Source organism: Cololabis saira, chromosome 18 (assembly GCF_033807715.1).
Source record: "Cololabis saira isolate AMF1-May2022 chromosome 18, fColSai1.1, whole genome shotgun sequence".
Classification (NCBI taxonomy): domain Eukaryota; kingdom Metazoa; phylum Chordata; class Actinopteri; order Beloniformes; family Belonidae; genus Cololabis; species Cololabis saira.
In genome coordinates this window covers 24,336,199-24,351,371 of record NC_084604.1, presented here as the reverse complement: position 1 = coordinate 24,351,371, position 15,173 = coordinate 24,336,199, and the positions used below count along the sequence as shown (strand labels likewise).

General features: G+C 40.8%; 1 protein-coding gene across 2 annotated transcripts in view; it reads right to left on the bottom strand.

Annotated features, from left to right (window-relative positions):
• The window catches only part of wasf1 (WASP family member 1), a 65,163-nt gene that overhangs the window by 5,017 nt on the left and 44,973 nt on the right, over window positions 1–15,173 (bottom strand). The window contains exons 6-9 of one of the 2 annotated variants that reach the window (XM_061746770.1): window positions 7,929–8,012; window positions 3,823–3,879; window positions 2,930–3,093; window positions 945–1,124 (exon numbers count right to left, since the gene is read on the bottom strand). In XM_061746770.1, the coding sequence (XP_061602754.1) occupies window positions 945–1,124; window positions 2,930–3,093; window positions 3,823–3,879; window positions 7,929–8,012 (485 nt within the window). The remainder of the gene's footprint in view (window positions 1–944; window positions 1,125–2,929; window positions 3,094–3,822; window positions 3,880–7,928; window positions 8,013–15,173) is intronic. The other variant, XM_061746771.1, reaches the window with a different exon arrangement.

Here is a 15,173-nt window from a genome sequence, read left to right as displayed (position 1 = left end):
GCATGAAGCTACGGAGACCGGTGGGGGGAAGAAACAGTCGTACCAGTGATCCTGAAATTGCAGCGTTGGCAGACGGATTTAGAAATGTGGAAGCGGAGTCTCTCTGCTTAAATGTGAATACATGTCGTGAGAGATCTAAAAGACGCTGCGCGCCAGGAAGCAGTGCTGAAATCTGACAACAATCAGACTGTTCTGTAATTCGCAGCATCAAATATAGAATATAATGGTGTTGGCCATTCACTGTTGCTGTGAGGGTAAATATAGCCGCTTAAACAGGACATTGAGAGACTAAGACCGACACGCTCACAAAAACATCTCCTCCTACGGATTAAATCTGCACTGCAGGCAAAAAAGGCACAGTAAGAGGTAGAAAAGAAAGATGCACATCTTGCGGCGGAATCTGCACCGATATCTATCCAGTTCTCCAAGTTTAAAAGCAAGCGCAGCTTTTAGAGAGGGTCTAGTGAGAAAATGAGAGGCAGAATGCTTGATGAGATGTCAGAAATGACAAGACAACCCAGCTACAGAGAGAACAGAAAGGTAAATAAGACCAAGAAACCGATGAAGATGAGGCTGGAAAGGGATTGTGAGTAGAAGGAGAAGATGACTGCAAGGACAAGTGTGGAAAAAAAAAAAAAATCAATTTGATTGCCTTAATCATTCCCTGTGATCTCTGCAGCCCCTCAAAACGCAGAAAATGCATCAAAATCATGCAGCAGAAAAACAGCCTGCTAACATGCTCAGTGGCCTTATACAGTACCACTATTGTTCCTGTCCGTCTCAAGTCTTTCCTTTTCTTTTCTTTTTTAACATCCACCGTACCATCCCTGAATCCCTGCTTCTTATTTGGAGCAACTAAACATATTCACATGCTCAAACAGCATTGTGTGTGAGGAAATAGAAAATAAGACAACAGTAAGGGAGGGTATCGTCTGCTGCCCCACCTGATCACAGAGGGTGGCTTGATCTCTCCCAGTGGGTGCATGGAAGGTGGCAGTGGCGGAGGGTCGTTGGGTCGGGAGTACATTCTGTCCCCGGTGCGGTTCAGCAGCTCGTTCATCTGGGTGTAGGGCAGCGCCGCCAGCGAGAAAGGCCCATCCAGATGCTCCATATACGACACAGCCCTGAGCACAGACGGAGATCGTTACCGCTTGCTTTTAATCACGTTGGGTTGGGTTCCTGTTTGCTGGGTTTTATTTGTATTTTACAGTATTTGGCACGTTCAGTTGTCTTGTTTACCCACAACCTTATCAAGAGCGCTTTCAAATATATGACACCATTATTAAAATGGATGAATTAAAATGTGCCTCAGCTGCTTTCACAATAGATGAGGTGAGTCTGCCCCTCAAAGACACCACCTTCATCTTCAAAAGTCTCTATGGTATCCAATTACATGAAATCCATCCTTATACGTCCCTGCGGAAAAGACTTTCTGTCGAGCACATCGTGGTATCGATTCACTGAAGAAATCAACCAATTTAAATAAAATCTTTCCACATTCATTCCAATCACTGCTGGCAGGTTTCCAGCAGGGTGTCCAGGGTAAAACCTATGAAGCTGGAACTGTAACAGATCAACCTTCCTGTACAGCGTTTCCCTTGGGTCTCAGCTTCTACTGTGAGGGACTTTAATCAACCCTATTGTTGCTGCTTTTCCTTAGTGGACTGGTTTCCATTAGCAGAGCACTGCAGAAAGAATTTTCAGGAACTGGAACCAGTCCCTGCCTTGGGTTAAGTATTTCAGCGTGGGTCAAAGACTTGCTGAGTGAGGGATGATGTTGATTCAGTGACTACGTTTACATGCAGTCAAAATTCGAGTTATTGCTAATATTCCGGTTAAACATTCGGAATATTCCGTTTACATGGTAATTAATCATTTGGGATATCTGGATCAAACCAGCGACGCGCTGAGAACATCATGACGCAATTCCCGTCATTTCCGCTTCTTCTTCGTGTATCCAAATTCAAAACAAATGCTGCTTTGCGCAACTTTTCGCTCACCCTCTTTTAAATCTTGCTATCCCGGTACTTTCTACCGTCTACAAATGCAGAAATGTTCATATCCTTCATTACATTTATAAATTGATTAGTCTCCTCCTCACTCCAAAAGTGTGGCGTGGTCTTGCGTTTCTCCGTGTTTATAAGAACCTCCTGGACTCAAAAGACCAGGATTCCTTGTGAACAGAGCATGCGCAGAAAACAAATTCATGCTCCGTTTGATCGGGATATTCCGTTAGGCGTTTACATGACCAAATATTCAGGTTTTAAAAGGAGTAACCCAGGGGTCATATTCGGGTTTTTAAAAACCCGAATATGAGCAAATTCGGGTTATTCAAAGGGGTTGTTGGTGTTTACATGGCTGTGCAAATTCGGGTTATTGCCAATATTTGGGTTTTAAAAGGGTTATTGACTGCATGTAAACGTAGTCTCTGACGACATCGTTCACCTCTCTAGATCTCCTCTTGTAGTTTGTGTCTTCTGTTCTCCACGACTGCAGATTCTGCCAGCATAGCAGAACCACCCCAGCTCCAACAATGTTCACCCCGTCCTTATAGGTTTCTTTCCCTCTCCCACCCCCAACCGAGCTTCTTTGTCGTCTTCTTTTATTTATTGGTGGTTGGCATACAGAGACAATGGTGCATGCTGCCACCAAGTGGTATGGGATGTGAGTCAGTAGATCCTACTGGGTCCAACAATGTAGTGGAGACACAGCGGTTGGAATGACCAAGGAATATTTTAGCCTTTTTACAGTTCCAGTCACGTAGGTTTTACCCCAGACCTCTGCTAATGAAAAACTGCCAACGAAATCCTTGTGAACCGGGCAAAATTTCAATTTTTTTGATGTGCGTGATGAAACAAAGCTGTGAATGTATCCAGTGATGATTTTAAAGCTCACAGTCGCCTTAAATTTCAGATCATCTTTCAGTCACCTGTTGTCGTGGTAACCAGCAGAGCCGTTAGCCTCTCGGTGTTTGTCTTCCGGCACGTCCTGTGCGAGCTCTGCGCCCAGCGCCAGTTTCTGCCACTCCTTCTTGCGGTCGTGTGGTGCCCGCGGTATCTTCTCCGGCTCCTGCGGACGGTCGATTGCCTTCATCTTTCGTCAAGCAGGCAACGAGGACCAGAACGAGACGATGGGGTGAGATGGCGAAAATAAAATGAAAGATGAACCGCCAAACGGATGATTTGAGATGAGAAGACAATAGTAAAGGACATGAAAGGGAGAGAAAAAACAACAGATTAGCTGTCAAGTCGATTTTGTTAAACACAAATTACAAAAGCACTTTGCAGACCATCAGAAGAAGCAAAGCTGTTTAGTTTTAAAAACTTAAGACGCAATTAAAGGCTATTCATACTCAAACAAATCCAAGTTCATTTACTGACACTAAATGCCTCTTCATATATCTTCTTCACTCGACCATGTTTATCCACACAATTATCTACAGAAACATAAACGTCTGTGAGTCATGTCTTGATTAAATTAATTCTGACATTTAAATAAGAAAGGGGGCGGATTTAGCTCACTGAAAATACAGATCTTAAATGAGAAGCTGAAAATGGTATCATACAAGCTTGAGAACAGGAAGTGCTCACCGACTGACCAAATCTACTTAATGTATACGTATATAGCGAGTTAAAAAGAAAAAAAAGTCAAAACTTATCAACAAAATGAACATTAGTATCAGTCAGATTTTCAGCACTCCGTGCCTCCCAGACTTTCACAGGACACAGAGTTGTAAAGACAGTGAGCAGCAAGCTGCTGAAGCAGAAATCACAGTGTTTTTTTCAAAATAAATCGCAGTTTTGTTGGTTTGTTTCCACATACCTGCCCTGGAAGGTCTAAGTACCTATAGACCTGATCATACATGCGGGGGTCCTGCAACTACAAGAACAAAAACAAAAACCACAAGAGAAGAACCAGGGGTGGGGGGAGAAAAAAAAAAAGTCACAGCAATGAGTTCAACGCCGCTGCAAACAGTCAACGGGGACAAAACAAGAGTGGGCGGGGCCGACAGGGAGAGACAAAAGGGAAAGAGGGGAACGGAAAAGTGCTGTTCAACAGAAATGACAGCGTGTGCTGCCTGAGGGATATCACAATGCAGGTGTGATGCAGGGCACACACACACACACGCACACGCACACACACACATATATAACAGAGCAGGGTTTCATCCAAAACAGAGGAACACTGAGGTAGAAAGGAAGAGAGCACACTGGAATGGGAGGACAAACTGGAAAAAAGTTTCTCTACATAAGAAGAGATCTTTTCACTGAAGACCAACATGCACAACAACAACACACACACATGGACGGATCAACTACAAATTACAAGATGGAACATTATTGCAAAATAAGGACAATCAATGATGAAAGCATTTCAAACTTCAGCTGACACTTTGATTCCTGACAAATAAACCTGACATTTTTTCTACTAAAAAAAAGTCAAATATTTTATCAATATTTGTCTTATTCTGAACAAATCCTTTAGAAAATGTTAAGCATTGTTTTCTTTAAACTCACTAGTATCATTAATGGTAGTTTTAAAATCATATATTTCAAATAAAATGGTTCACAAAATATAAATTTAAACAAGTTTGACTATATTTAAACATAGATCTCTGCATATTAGTGTGCATTTGCAGATTCTGTGTGAGACTGGCTGTGATCATGACAATGAAGGAATGTGTAAACTTCTGAAGCAATAACAGCAGTCATTACAAAATACACTAATATACAAGCTGAACAACAATATGAGTCAAATAAACGCCTTAATACAAACAAAAACATTCCCCCCTGTGGCATTCAGCTGGCCGTGTAATCCAATTATAGCTGGTATTGCAAATTTCCATTTTCCCAGGTGAGGTAAAGAAAAAGTGCTCTGAAGCACGTTCCTGTCTGCACCTCTGGTGCTCTCTGATAAAACCCATCTATTCCTTTCATGTCACACGGCTCCTCTAGGGTGTCCTGCCCTTCTTATTCAAAAACCGTGTGCGTTTATCTTCAAATGAAACAGGCTGGCTGACAGGCGGGTGATTCGACACAACGTGGGTTGTGGACAGCGTCTCTTCTGACACGGCTAAATGATGTTGACTTTGTCGGTCCACAGCTGTGAGAGCGGGCACTGGAATAAAACTAAATGCTAATGCACATTGATTGGGTTCTGATGTACCCTGGCACATGACTCCCCTGTTGGCCGAGGGGGGGGTGCCTCTGCGCTCAAACACACGCGAACACACAGACACGAACCATCCTGAACCACGCTCAAAGTCATATCCCTCGCAGCTACATATTATGCACCAGAAATATTTACATGCATGCCATTAAACTAATCCCAGGTTTACAGGTCTTTGTAGGGGTGCTTTGCCTCATTGACACTAGAAAGGACAGGTGCTATTTATGTCATATGTGAAAACCACCCGTCATCTGTGGAGCATCACGGTGAAAGCTTTAATCCGGCAGCAAATGTGACAACAACAGGAAAGCATAAAGAGAAGAAAGCGTGCTTCTTTAAGAGACAACCTGAGAAATCATGCTTCTTCTTTTTTTTTTTGCGCATGTGTTCTCACGTGCATGCTTGTGCCTGTCACATTTGTTATAAATGTAGCTCATATCAGTGAGCTGTGTGGGTTTTCCGAGCCATCATCTTTCATCCGAATGGACTGGTGTTGGCAGAGAGAGCTCTGCTGTGTGCGTGTGCATGTGTGAGTGTGAGTGTGAGAGGGAGGGAGAGAGAGAGATACAGCAATTCTGTTTATCTATTTTTGTGTGCATCTGCCCGTGCATTTCTGTGCAGGCACAAACAAGTGCATGTTTGATGTGTGCGAGGATGGGTTTTGTGCTCATGTATGAAGTGACATATTCAGCAGAAATGCAGCTTTGTAAACCCCCTAAGAGAGGGCTGAAGAGGCATTCATCCACTGGACTACCCGCCGCTGACAATAACACCGTCCACTTAAACAATACACACAGAACTGCTGCTGATCTGTCGGATTTCCATCAGAAACTACTGCTGCTGTTAATTACTAACAGTTAGACACATATAGGTTCATTTTGTTGAAGTATTGGATGCAGAGTCACTGACTGTGTTTACATGGACATCAATACTAAACTGTAATTATTGACTTAATTGGCAATCACACAATACTCTGAATTTACTTTAGTCTCTTATATGCTCTGGTTTTACCCGTTAAAGACTATTTCTTGACTTCTCGACTTCATATGTCTGGTATTCCTTACACAATTTAACCTCACAAAGCCAAACATGAGTTATTGGAGGTTCTTATTACATAAACCACAATGGCTCTTCGGTTTTTGATTCTGCATGAGCTTCTCTTCGGTAAGATGTTATTATGAGATTCAGGTGTTGACTACAGATGCAGAGATTGATCAGCATGTTCATAATCAACTTTTATTTATGTTTCTTTTTTTATTCTTTTTGGGTCAGTACACGCACGCACGCACGCACGCACGCACGCACGCACGCACGCACGCACGCACGCACACCCCCTCTGAAGCTCTCATTTATTTCTACATCCATCACACTTGTCAATGAGCTAATATGTCGACTCAGCCATGTTCTGAATTTAAAATGACCACGCCGTTTCCCGTCTGGCACATTTTACATACGTTTTTTTTTTCGTTTTTTTTCTCTTATTACAACTTCAGGGAATTCATTGGAGGGGTTTAAGGTTTGCTACTTTGATTAGAAGGTTGCTGTTTTTATGCTTCAGGCTTCAGGCTTCTTTTTTTATTTTTATGGATTACTACCTTGTTAATGGTGGAGCATTTTTATGCTTGTCGTTTTAAGAATTGCTATGTCATCTTTATAATCATTATTTTTACCCATTACTCTTTAACTTGCAGGAGATAAATGGGTCCTTTTGTACTGTATGGTAATTTATGGCAATGAATGTTCACCACCTGTTTATTATATACATTCTTATGCTGTTTTTTAATCAGGTATTAAAGCTGTTTGCAGTTTTATGAATCACTTCTGCCCCCAAAAAACTCCCTGCTGCAGGACAATAAATTATAATAAAGTATATCCTTACAACCTTACATTTGTACAAATATGAAAATATTGTCCATTTAAAAAGTGATAAGCAGCGTTATCATAATACAATATTGCAGAAGAAAAACAGCGTCATCAGAAAAAAACATGCTTCAATATCTGAATTTTGCTTTTGCAACAGCAATACAAGGGTGAAGACATTAGTATTGAAAAATGTGCAAAAATGTTAGTTTGACAAAAGAGCCAGACCCAAAGAGCAACGCAAGTTGGAGGTGAGTCACAACTAGTCAGCTGGAAGCTGTACGATGACTCACACGTCCTGCTGTTAGTAAAACATGTAGTTAATGGCTGTATCCCATAGTCCTTTTTTTCCACAATGTGCTATTGTTAAATCGACAAGCTTGCATTTACAGGTAGTCAAATGCATTCAAGCATCTTTTCATTTATTTTAAATTTAGACACCAGTATGGGGTACCATATGGTGTCAAGTCAGGTAGAGATATACTTTCAATTGATTTAAGATAAAGAAAGACGACAGTTTGATTTTCTGGCAGCAAATTGATGGTCTCATACTGACAGACGTAATTGTATCAATGATGTCATTTTTCCATGTTACAATATTGACAACCAGCTGATACTCTAACGGCTGTCTGCTCGCTGGGCTGTGATTAAGTTTACAAGGTCTAGTCTGCAAGATTACTCACAAAAAAAAAAGTAATCAATGTCAAGGACTGCAGGGCTTTGTCCCAAACCTTGAACTGGGATGCAGGTGTGCTGGACGGTTGTTAGTAACTGGCTGTATGTGGGCAGCTCACATGCCCAGAGCAGACCAGAAGGGGAGAGGAGTGCAGGGCTGCAGGCTGCCGCGCAGGGAGCAGATGCTCTGACAGAGCGGGAGAGCTGAAAGCAGAAGTTCTTACCTCTGGGGGAGTAAAGAAGGGATGAGGGGTTTCAGACGGGGCTCTTATAAGGCTCTTGGGGCACACAAGATAAGGCATTTCCAGCTGCACAGAGTTAGATAAAGACCGGGATTCAGGAACGAGTGGAAAGCAAATGCTGATAGGAAAGAGGACAGAGGAGCAGAGACCCTAAAGAAATATTTTTTAAATCTTTTTGCAACCACAACTTGCAGTTCTATAGCATTTGGATCAGTGATTATAGGATTAAAACACTGAACCATTATCCCGTCACCTTGTGGCTTTGGATTGCAAAAGTAAAGGTTAAGTGTCATCTAAAACTAAAATGGATATCACAACACAATTCTAGGCCAGTCAAAATTCTCACACACAATAACATGCATACTAAACTGTAGAGCTGGGCTTACAATAAACCTCAAAAGGATAGCAGGGCTTTTGTAGGGTTGAAATATCACTTATGTGAAATTGCACAAACTGAATTGTACATTTTCACTTCTTTCTTGGCTTGTTGAACCATTCAAACCCTCCCAGCATCCAGGTGATACAGGTTGTCCAGCACATAAGTGCGAGAACTGAGCCTTAAGGCAAAGCTCTGTGTTTACCAGTTCATCTTTGTTACTACCCTTACCTTCGGTCATGAACTGTGGATAATGACCGTGATACAAGCGGCGGAAATGAGTTTCCGTTAGCGATAGGGTGAGCAGCCATTTGGGAGGGATTCAGAATAGAGTCAATGCTCCTCCACATCAAGAGGAGCCACTCGAGGCAGTTTGGGCATCGTGCCCGGCTCCTCTCTAGATCCATGATACGTTTCAGGCCTGTCCAACCCAGTGGGACCCCCAGGGCAGAACCAGGACATGCTGGAGAGATTAGTCTCCGGGCTGGCCAGGTAACACCTCGGTATTCCCCTGGAAGAGCTGCAGGATCCACATCTCTTCAGTCTTGTGTGTAGAAAAGCAATACATCTGTGCCTCAAATAACATTCATTACAAAGCATCTAAATGATCAAAGCTTGCTGGTACAATATGAAACTCTTTGGTAGGTTTGGCAGGTTCTATATGCAGGTAGACAAGAATTTTTGCAAACATTCCTTTTTTAGTTTGTTTATTTTATATTAATCAAAGCACAATGACTTCTACCTGGGATGTCCTAGTTCACATGCCAATGTGAATGTATTTATTGATATATTTATTGAAGTGTACTTGAAGGGAAAAGGGAAATCTTTTGATTCTCTTCTCAAAGTGTGAATGTATGGCTTTTATTTTTCTGGTAAAAACAGTTCGTCTTAAGTGGTTTAAGTGATCAGAACTGCAGGTTTGTGCATATATATATATATATATATATATATATATATATATATATATATATATATATATATTATATTATATTGTTGTAAGAAGAAACATGCCGCGCCTGTGTTTTTGGTCAATCACAAACTCCTAATTACCAGCACGTCTACTTTTCTGAGACCTCAACTTAATCTGCATTGCTCCTTGTAGAACGCTCTGGTCATTACTGAAATGCGTTTGTAAATCAGTGCCGTTTTAAGACCTCGACACCAGGACCGGACACTCCCATCTGCACTATTTCTGATTTGCGACCACATGCTAGTAAACGTGGCCCAAAGCGTCGCAGCAATGCAGAATATCTTCCAGCCGGCAAAATTATTGCGCTTGTATGCGTGGAAGAAAGAAAAAACAAAGTGGGAATTAAAAAATTGTAAAAGCAAAGAATCAATTCCTGGTGTTTTTTGATAGCAGGTTATTACTGTGCAGCACATTGTTTTGATTAAATAAGGATATTTTAAATGGCTTTTATAATCCAAATGAATATACACAAGCGTTCCGTCTCGAATACAGACATGTATGGATACGCAATAGAGTCTTGTGACCACAAACAATTTCTGAAATAATTTATCTGCTGTTTCAAGAACTGAAAGTCTATCTGGTTAATCCAAGAAGACATTAGGTTAATAATATACACCAAACACACAAGGTTTTGTCTATGTTTGAACCCGTATTATCATACAAATTAATAAAACACCCTTTAATCTTGAAATGATTTAGTCAGAAAAATCCCTCTCTATAACACTGTCTCAGTTTCAGGGAACATTATTGCCTCTTTTTTACAAATATCTACAGTAGCTACAAATTAGGCTGAAATTCAATTGTAAATATACATCATAATGATCGCTGTGAGTACAATAATGAGACGTGAGTGCATCCAGATGCTCAAGACAAGCCTAAATAAAACTTGAACTCAAACACAGAATCTTAAAGAGAAGGAGCAACACCTTCTTCCTGCGTTGTTTGCCAACTTTGCCAGCAGCTATTCTTTTGGAGCTCACTCCCTGAGACCTTCCTCTCACCATTTCTTTTTCCTCTGACTGGCTCAGCACATAGTCTACAGCTAATCCACAGAGGCCGAGGCGAACACACGAGCTAACAAGATTAGAGCACTGCAGCTTTCTCTGCTCCTCTCTCTGCCCTGTGCTGCTTCTCATTTATCACTGCTTCTTACTAGTCTGTGAATCACCGCATGTTAAATGTGCTTTTACACTAACGACCAGTGATGTGATGAAATACCTGGTGACTTAATGTGAAAATGAAGATATTTTACATTGTAGTCTCACTTTGTCAGTTTCTATGTTTTATCCGGTTGAAAAGGTTTCTGTTTCCACTTGGTATCTCTTCATCTGACATTTTAGTTTTAAACAGTGTCTTCAGTATTAAAATAGTTGTTTCAGTATTCACACACTAATTACATATTTCACCATGAATGACTGTACATCTCTATTGTTTCCTGATTGTTTACTGATGTACTTTTTTGGCTATATAATCAATTTTTTTTTTGTAGTGCAGAATGCTGACGTTTTAAATGAGGAAACTTTAAAGACAATTAATGTATTGATGCCACTTCTGACCACATGGGGCATCATAACATACAAACGTTCATGAGTCAGCCCCTGGCATAAGACCTTCAATGGGACAAAGTGTTATTAAAAGATGTGCCCACTCCTTAGCACAGTTTTACGTTGGCTCTTTTGTAAAAAAAAAAAACGTAATTTATATGCCCCCGTGTGTTTAGAAGTCTGCTACATAGAGTGGCTTTAAAGTTGCATATTTAGGGCTTTTCAACCAACTCAAAGTCAGTGGTGGTGCTAGAGCTGGTGCTAGGGCCAGTTCCAGACAGGTTCTACAAAGAACTTGTTTGCTTTTCCATTGGCCGTAGAGTCCCGGAGAGCCAGGACCCTACATCAATTGTTACATCACCTATGCGCAAGCAGGAAATCCGTAAAATCCATGAAACCTAAATGTCTTAAAGAAAAAACTGTAATGAAAAAGTCTCTAATTCGAAAAATAAAACAAAAAACGTTTTACGCTTTCACAAGGTGGTTTTACAGACATATTGATTATCTAGTTTAGTGCAATGAAATGAAAGTGTAATGAAAGTGCCTTTTCACATTTGCATGTCTCTGACAGCACTGGATGTGATGTAGCCAGTCAATCTAAAGTCATCAAAATCTAGTTTCTAGCAGTTTTGAGCCACTGAATAATCATCCACTGCATTTGTTTTGTGTTGACCGTTTTTGCAACAGCAGTATTGACAATTACAATTATTTGTCTATAAGGTGTTTTTCTCCATAATATAAAAAATGTAATGGAAACATCAACCACCTGCAGAGGCAAAAGAAAAGCTATATAGCACATTTAGCTTTTCTTTTGCAAAAAAGTTTAATGGAAACGTGACTAATGGACGATGATCCTGGAACTAAAAATCTGGTGTGGAGTCTGGAAGTGACTTCGTGCAAGTGTCCGTCATCAACATCAACAGCGTTTATGTTTCAGAACGAAAGTAAGTCTTTTAGTCATATGTTTGTTGCACAGTAGATGTGTTTTTGTTTGCATGAATAAATCAGTGAGAATGCATTCAGAATTTCCCGGTATGATATGCGTTTTAAACTGAATATGGCGGTTGCATAGATTTGGTTGGCTACAATCATCACGGCCCCCACCATGATGTAGCAGCTCTTGCATCTGGCCCAGCAAGGTTTTAGGGCCAGCAGAGTTGGTGCTTTCCCCGCAGCTAGCGGTCGAAAAGCAAACAACTGGTGCCAAGTCTGATACTAACACCACAATAGCACTGGGCCAGCAACCAGTTTGGTGGAAAAGACCTAATTATGTTCTAAAAATGTGCTTTAGGGTTTCTGAAGAGGCAACCTACTCAAAAACTTGGAGATGAAACAACCCTCTCTGTTTGGTGCTGCCTATATCTGAAAATACGTTTGTTATCCCCATCCAGTTTTAAAAAGGACCAAATGTGCTATTCCTTGGACGTTAGTAGCACCAAGCTTTAACACCAATTTCAACAGAGGCATACCTTATTTGTAGGTGTAACATCATGCCATGTGGCCGACTCCGCCTCCCAAAACCAACTGCTATTAACATAACTGTAAAAAAAATGGTTGAACATTGTGTTTTTGTATTATATTGTTGTGGTATGTCCAAAAAAAACAATACATCTCTTTCAATTTAATGGAAAGACTGACCTATTGCAGTTAAAAGAGTGAACTGGTAAAAAAACATGCGTTTACAATTAGGTTTCGTGAGGTCAACTGCCCACAGTAAACGTTTCTGTTCCCTCTAAACTCACTACATCCACCATGTCTCTTCCATCAGAAATTTGAGTTTAAAATCGGTTATTTGTCTTTGTTCCTCTGTGACGCATGAACAAACTCGGTTTGTTTTGCTTCACACTGAAAAGCATCCCTGATGGCAGCTCGGTGGATTGAAGGGGTGATGTCTTTAGAAAGACTCGGTTCTGTTTCAGGTTTCTGTTTACCAAACATGTCAGGATGTTGTCGCTTGTGTGCCACCACAATGTTTTTCTTCCATGAGGATTTTATTCACGCTCTCTTTCTTTTTTGTTTATTTTCATTCGTCCACGCTGGACTTCATGACAGCCTGGAGAGCGCGGAAACGTTTGCACACAAGCCTCCAGTAGGTCAATAAATGTAACGTAGTGCAATAAAATCACATTTTCTAGCTTCCTGTGGTATTTTCCTGTGATGACGTGATCACATTTTGGTAGGAAATAAGGGAAAACTAGGATAAAACTAGAAAGCAATTTTTTGTAAGAATTGTAAAAACCTGTCTGACCCGAGCACTACGAACTGTTCTGCAGTATTTAGTACAAACCGGATTCGGTTGAAGTTGGGAAATTGTGTAAAATGTAAATAAAAACAAAATACAATGATTTGACAATCCTTTTCAACCCATATTCAATTGAATACACTACAAAGACAACATATTTAATGCTCAAACTCATAAACTTTACTTTATTTTTCGGAAAATAATTAACTTAGAATTTCATGGCTGCAACACGTGCAGTAGAAGTTGGGAAAGGGCATGTTTACCACTTCGTTATATCACCTTTCCTTTTAATAACACTCAATAAACGTTTTGGAAGAGATTAGGCTAATTCTCTTAGCTTCTCATGTGGAATCCTTTCCCATTCTTGCTTGATGAACCGCGTCAGTTGTTCAACAGTCCGGGGTCTTCTCTGTCGTATTTTATGCTTCATAATGCGCCACACATTTTCAATGGGAGACAGGTCTGGACTGCAAGCGGGCCAGGGGAGAACCTGGACTCTTTTACTTGGAAGCCACGTGCAGAATGTGGCTTGGCATTGTCTTGCTGAAATAAGCAGCAGCGTCCATGAAAAAGACGTGGCTTGGATGGCAGCATATGTTGCTCCAAAATCTGTATGTACTTTTCAGCATTTATGTTGCCTTCACAGAAATGTAAGTCCCCCATGCCATGGGAACTAATGTCATTCAGTCTTGGTTTCCGGCCGTGGCGCTTACGTGCAGTGATATCACCAGATTCTCTGAACCTCTTGATGATATTATGGACCGTAGATGTTGAAATCCCTACATTCCTTGCAATTTTGCTTTGAGAAATGTTGTTCTTAAACTGTTCAACTATTTTCTCACGCAGCTGTGGACAAAGTGGTGACCCTCGCCCCATCCTTGCTTGTGAATGACTGAGCATGTTTGGGGAGGCTCCTTTTATACCCAATCATGGTACCCACCTGTTCCCAATTAGCCTGATCACATGTGGGATGTTCCAAATAGGTGTTTGATGAGCTTTTCTCAGCTTTATCAGTATTTTTTTCCCACCTTTCCCAACTTCTACTGGACGTGTTGCAGCCATGAAATTCTAACTTAACTATTATTTGGCAAAAAACAATTAAGTTTATCAGTTTGAACATTAAATATGTTGTCTTTGTAGTGTATTCAATTGAATATCGGTTGAGAAAGATTTTCAAATCGTTGTATTTTGTTTTTATTTACATTTCACGCAATTTCCCAACTTCAACCAAATCCGGTTTGTATATGATGTTGGAGTACGGATCAATGTAATGTCATCACAATGTAAAACATTTATATGCAAAGTTTCATTTTATAAAAGAGTTTGCATCCAAATGGATAATGTGATGTGTGCATAATACCCCAGCCACATCTTGTGATATTAAGTTGCACAAAAAAGGATTTGATGAGACAGAGTGGAAGACAGGGAGAAAAGATAGGAAGACATTATTGAAGAGAGAAATGGAGGAGAGCTGGAACATCCATTGTCATGGCTCAAAGTGTGTTGGCAGCGCGCGTCGGGTGGAGTTGTACTGCCTGACAGGTGACAAAGCGTGTCAGGTCTCCAATGCTGCGGCTGCATGGCACATCAGGGCCTATTAGGTCTTTTTAAGCATTTGTGGGTGCATCCATGGCCCTCTGTGTCTGTGCGTCTGCGAAAGACTCCTCCAGAAAAATAGTTGTTATGAAATAGTTTTAGAAGTTGAGGAAGAAAATATGGAAGTGGGAAAGTTTTGCACAGCGCTGAATCTCGTGGTGTAATAATGAGATGGTCTACAAAGGGCGTTTATAACGACCACAAACACTGAATGGTGACAGAAACACATGAAGGTGATGCAGCAGAACCAGTCAAACAGCAAAGCAATGAAGTGTAAAGATTTACACCCTTAATTTCAAACAAACCCAGCTGAGCGTGCACTGTATTCTATTTTCTATTCTTCAACATACCACTGAGTAATCCAGCGTGCTTTACACACGCACGCACGCACGCACGCACACCATGACCTCAGTGCATTTGTGCTGATCCTCACTCAGACCATTTATCCACCATGATGGTTACACAAACCAACAAATATGTGTGTGTAATCCCGAATCTA